This window comes from Chinchilla lanigera, unplaced genomic scaffold (assembly GCF_000276665.1).
Source record: "Chinchilla lanigera isolate Chin_1 unplaced genomic scaffold, ChiLan1.0 scaffold00076, whole genome shotgun sequence".
Lineage (NCBI taxonomy): Eukaryota > Metazoa > Chordata > Mammalia > Rodentia > Chinchillidae > Chinchilla > Chinchilla lanigera.
Genome location: NW_004955477.1, coordinates 2,741,722 through 2,747,604, shown reverse-complemented (window position 1 = coordinate 2,747,604; position 5,883 = coordinate 2,741,722). Strand labels below are relative to the sequence as shown.

Sequence of the window (5,883 nt, the reverse complement as noted above, 5' to 3'; positions counted from 1 at the left end):
GCAACGGTCCCCTTGCCTCAGCCTCCCGAGTGCTGGGATTACAGGTGTGCACCACCATGCCCAGCCTACTTTTTTTTCAATACTGGAGATTGAACACAGGGATACTTTACAGTGTCCACATTTTTTAAGTCAATAGGAGTTTAAGGGGTTTTTTTGAGGTAGGATCTCACTATGTAGTTTAGGCTGGCCTTGAACTCGTGGTGATTCTCCTACCTCAGCCTCTGCAGTGCTGTGATTATAGGTGTGCACAACCATGCCTGGCCAATAGGAGTTTTAGATAAAATTCTGCTTACAGTTACTTTATTAAATTTGTATGAATAATCACAAGCTAATTAGTTTTTGCAAAGTAGCTTTTCAAGTTAAATTCATTGGCAAATTTTGTGGAACATTTTATAAAATTGACACAGATCACTATTTCAGATATTTCAATTCTATCAGGTTATTGAGAACAGGATGCTGATGTATGACTCTAAAAATTTAAAGTGCAGGATATTTACCAAGTTAAGTAATTATAGTTTAAACAGTCATTTAATTTCTAAGCTTCCTACCATTCCTATATCCATTAGTAGCTTTGCAAGCTGCTGAGTCAAAGCAAAAGAACTTCTGATTTACCATGTTTACTTTAGGTCACACAACTAGAAATATAAGCTAAAAATCTCATTTCCTGAGTTCCAAATATATTTTGTCATTTTAATAAATATGTCAAATATTTTACTTTTTTTTTCTTTAATGGTGCTGGAACCCTGGGACTTTGCACTGAGCTATATCCTCAGCCCTTTTATTTTATTCTGAGACAGGAACTTACTAAATTGCCCAGGCTGGGCTCAAATTTGCAATCCTCCTGCCTCAACCTCCCAGAGTGCTGGGATTACAGGCATGTACTACCATGCCCAGTGTAAATATTTTACTTTTGACAGACGTTTTCATAATCTAGGCTTGTGAGCTTCATGATGTGCTGGTATTATTTGGCTTTGATTTGTTTCCAAATTGTAGAGATTTGAAATGTTCAGCAAACAGTGTCAACCTCTCTTACTGATCTTGGCTTTAATGATCTTGGCATGAAACTCATAAAGTTAACTATAATGTAGCAAATATGTTTATTATACGTAAAATGCCATCGTAATTAATGAGCCCTTTTATCTATAACCTTTTATAGGTTGTCACTTAAATTGTATTGTGTTAATTGTTCTCACACACTCATTTTTAATATAGGTAGAAGACTTCTTAAATCTTTCTACAGAGCTGTCTGGATTTCATATTTGTGTTGACAAAGGGACTTTTGATGCCATAAGTCTTAATCCTGACAATGCAATTGAGAAGAGGAAGCAATATGTGAAATCTCTCTCTGTGGTGTTGAAAGTAAAAGGCTTTTTTCTAATAACCTCATGTAATTGGACCAAGGAAGAGCTGCTAGAGGAATTCAGTGAAGGTAAATAGCTATGTGGTGTTTCAGTGTGCACGTACCTCAGGTCTCTTGTACTTAAGTAGGTTTCCCCCCTTGGTGTTACAGTGTTTTACTTTCCTATTGGTGGGAATGCCTGCTTTTCTTCTCTGTTAATGACGATGGTAATAACTTTTAACTGTATATACAAAGCACAGAGGAATAACATTGGTTGAGATCCAGAGCCCTTTTTAAAAATTTTCCCAGAAATCCTGACAGTTAAGTCCTAAAATTTATGAGTCTGTAAAAATCAAGTTCTTTATTTAAGCAGTGCAATCGTTTATTTAAGCTATACAATCTATTATTTAGAGGATTAAAAAAGCACATGTATTATGCTTTTGACTTCAGTGCACTGATTTCACTGGCCAATCTGTAATAATGCAAATAGAAGTAATATTTTTAAAAGTCTTATGTGGTGTTATATAGTGAGATTTAAAAAAAGTTTTTCCCCCAGTACTGGGGAGTGAACTCAGGACCTTTGTACTGAGCTATGTCTCTAGTCCTTTTTTATTTTGAGACAAAGTCGCATTAAATTGCTAAGTTGCCCAGGTTGGGCTCAAACCCGCCTTCTGCATCAGCCTCTCAGAGTCCTGGGATTCCAGGTGTAAGAATTTCTATTTTATAGATACTTTTATGTCTAGCTCTAGTGGTCATTTAGTTATTTAGGATTTATCTTCTCGTTTTTAGCGTGCATAGGACAGTTTTTTTTTTAACATTGCGTAGAAATAAAATATAGGGAATGTTAAAAGTTCTACCTAAGTTTCCTAATATTATCTAATTTATGAGGAAATTGTTTCCTTTTCACCATTTTGCTGCCAGCTTAGGCCTTTATAGTGGTGTATGTACTAAGTAGGATCTTGTGAACATTGAAAATCCATAATCTATACACAGAACATTTCAAGTTCTCTGTTTGACTGTGCCTTGCATGTTTTAGGGAGTATTTTTATCTGCAAATGTATTTGTAAAATACACAGACATTTCTGGGAAAGTATTTTGAAAATGTTTAGATATTTGCTTACTTTTTCCTTTGAATTCTTTTCAGATTAGTATGCATGCATGTATGTATGTATTGTACAGGGCAGTAGAAATTTTTAGGATGAAGTCTTAGGTAAATGATATGCTACTAAATATTTGGTTAAATTTTGAACCTCAGTTGTTATAAACTAAAGGGTGATTTACCTTAAGAGAGCAGCTTACTGTGCACTGTTATTTGTAACTATACTATATGGGTTGCATTGTAGATTTTCTTTTTGGTATTAAGGGACTAGTCAAGGAGAACACTTAAGTATGCGCCTTTGTGTGCATTCAGTGGATTTGAAAGATTATAGAATATAAAACTTGAAGTGTTTGAGGCTAGAAATGTGAGCTTGTGGCTTCATTACCATTGCCTCTGGAAAATAAGAGTTATATGTAATTTATTGTGTCATTTTATGCCATTAATTTTATTATCTTCCATGTTAAATTTGTTTCCTTTAGAACTGCTGAGGGCCCCGTATCAATAGTTTTTCCTTCTTCCGAAGCTTGACAGTTTTAATGAATGCTCAGAGCTGTACTGTGTAGAGCAAGTTCCTTTCCTGGTTTTTAAATACAGGTGTTCTCTTTTACTCCTGGAACCAGCAGACAAAAACATATTTGTCTGTCTTTGATAATGAGGAACAGACTTTAGCCTGGTATAGCGTGCTTAAAAATGTGCCTGTGTCTGAGAACTGTTGAGTAAACTCTTTATGTTCAATTTTAGAACTAAACACAGAGTTAAAATAAGTGAAATGTTACAAGAGGAAATGTTAAAGAAATAATTACATACCATCGATGACATGTTTTTTAGGCATGAGGCTCTTAGAAAATGGTGTTTGGAGTTAGATGCAGGACAGTAACAGCACCCTGCCATGCATCACTGTCAAAGCCTTGTTACTCGCTACTCAGAATGGCTGCCACATTTTCTTGGCCTTACTATTCTTTTAAGGTTCTTTGCTTCTTTCCTTATTGGAAGTGTAAATATTCATAAAACTGTTGGGATAAATCATGCATTTTTCCTTGATAGCCCTATTCATACAGCAGAAACATTTTGTGTTGTAATTTGTTCAGGGAGGGTCAATTTGAATCAGTTGTCAGATATTATAGTGTTCTAGTTTAATGTCCAGCGGGCTTAACTTTATTACAAAGAGTGAATTAAAATAGCAGTAACCTATTTTACTACAAAAGTAATGCAGATTCAGTATGAAAAAAGTTAAAATATTTATAACCTCAACATACAAGCATATAGACTAAAATTACTAAATTTATTTTTGTTGTTGTTTTTTTTTTTTTTTTTTTTTTTTTATTTTTTCTCCGGTACCGGGAACCGAACTCACGACCTTGCGCTTGCCAGGCAGGCGCTTTTGCCGCTGAGCTAAATCCCCAGCCCACTAAATTTATTTTTGGAGGGATAAGCTCTTGCTATACACTATGTATCTTACTTTTCCTTATGTTCTCTTGTTGCTGAGACAAAATACCTGAGACCCACAGCTAAAGGGGGAAAAGGTTTATTTAGCTCACGGTTTGTAGAGGTTTCAGTCTATAATCAGCTGGCTCCAAGGGAGGTGGCATGGCATACAGGCATCGTAGAGGAGAAACAGTTCATGGCAGGCAGAAAGTAGCAAAACAGGCAAGAGATAAGACATGCTGCTTTCTGCCCCTTCTAGTGTAGCCAGTCTACCAGGATTAGGGCAGGGCCAAACCAATCAGTGGACTGATTTAGTAATCACCCACTCTTAATCCTAGCACCCTTAATCCTAGCATTACACTGTGAATCATACACCCTAGATTCAACCATCTCTGAAAAAGCTCCACCTATAACTGCATGAGGCTTTGGGGGGCATCTAGACACAAGCCCCATAACACTATGTAACCCAGGCTGGCTTCAAACATGCGGCAATCTTCCTGCCTCAACATTGTGAGTGCTGGGATTACTGGTGTGCACTGTCACACTTGGCTAAAGTCATTCATTAACCATCAATGGAATATAACCACTGGTTAAGATTTTGACTGGGCATGATGGCATCTACCTATAATCTCACCATTCTGGAAGGCTAAGGCAGGAGGCAAGTTTGAGCCCAGCCTCCCCACCTTAGCAATTTAGGGAGACCCTCCGTCAAAATCAAAAGCATAGGTGGGCAAGCCAGATGTGGTGGTGCATGCCTGTAATCCCAGCACTTGGGAGGCTGAGGCAGGAGGATTGCCTCCAGTTTGAGGCCAGCCTGGGCTACATAGTGAACTCAAGACCAGCCTGACTATCAGAAAGACCTTGTCTTAGAAAAAAAAGCATAGGTGGGCATGGTGGCACATGCCAGTAATTCCAGCACTCAGGAAGTTGAGGCAGGAGGATCACTATGAGTTTAAAGCCCCCCTGGGCTATGTAGCGAGAGCTGTCTTTGAAAAAAAACCCAAAAATAAAAAAATAAAAAAGAAAGAAAGAAAAATAAAGAGCATAAAAACTGGCTGAGATATAGCTCAGTGCAAAGGCCTTGGGTTCAATCCCCAGTACTCCCTCCCCCGCAAAAAAAGGTTCTGGTATGTTACATACTGAAATATTATGTAACTTCAGTAGGCTTAGGTTCAGGGACTTAAAGAATTAGTCCTGGAAAATTGACAGTACTGCATTGTGTCTTGAAAATGTTCATTTTAAGCATATGTAAAATCTCTGAAAACAAATATGGGTGTGTGCCCATGTAGCTAAACAGTGGTTTCATTTTCCAGCATTAAAGTATGCATCATGCTATTTCAAATGCCTGTTCTTTGAGAAGTTTTTTGTCTTTCTTTTTTTTTTGGCAATATTAGAGATTCTACCACTGAGCTACCTCTGAGCCCTTTTTAAATTTTTTGTTTGAGACCGGGTCTTTTTTTTTTTTGTTTTTTTTTCTTTTTTTTTTGAGACCGGGTCTTGCTATGCAGTTCAGGCTGGCCTCGAACTCACAACGATTCTCCTGCCTCAGCCTCCCAAGTGCTGGGATTACAGGCGTGGGCCACCACACCCGGCTTTTGTGCCATATCAATTTTATTGACATTTTCAGAGAACCAGCTTTTGGTTTTGTTGATTTTCTCTGATTTCCTATATTCAATTTCACTGATTTCTGCTCCAATTTTTAGTGTTTGTTCTGCTTACTTGGAATTTAATTTTCTTTTCTTCTTCTAGTTACCTAAATGGAAGCTTAGATTATCGATATTAGATCTTTCTTCTTTCCTAGTGACACGCATTGTTATAATTTCCCTCTATTAAATGCTTTCACAGTATCCCATAAATTCTGATGTTGTACTTTCATTTCCATTTAGTTCAAAATATTTTAAATTTCTCTTGAAAATTTTCCTTTGATCCATGTGCGATTTGGAAGTGTGTTGTTTAATCTCAACATATTTGAGGGTTTTCCAGTTATCTTTCTGTTACTGGTTTCTAGCTGAATTCCACT

At 37.0% G+C, this 5,883-nt stretch overlaps 1 protein-coding gene across 1 annotated transcript in view; it reads left to right on the top strand.

The window, feature by feature from the left end:
- The window catches only part of Mettl10 (methyltransferase like 10), a 39,875-nt gene that overhangs the window by 31,580 nt on the left and 2,412 nt on the right, over window positions 1-5,883 (top strand). Inside the window, exon 5 of the mRNA XM_005401982.2 lies at window positions 1,213-1,429. Coding sequence (XP_005402039.1) covers window positions 1,213-1,429 — 217 coding nt within the window. The remainder of the gene's footprint in view (window positions 1-1,212; window positions 1,430-5,883) is intronic.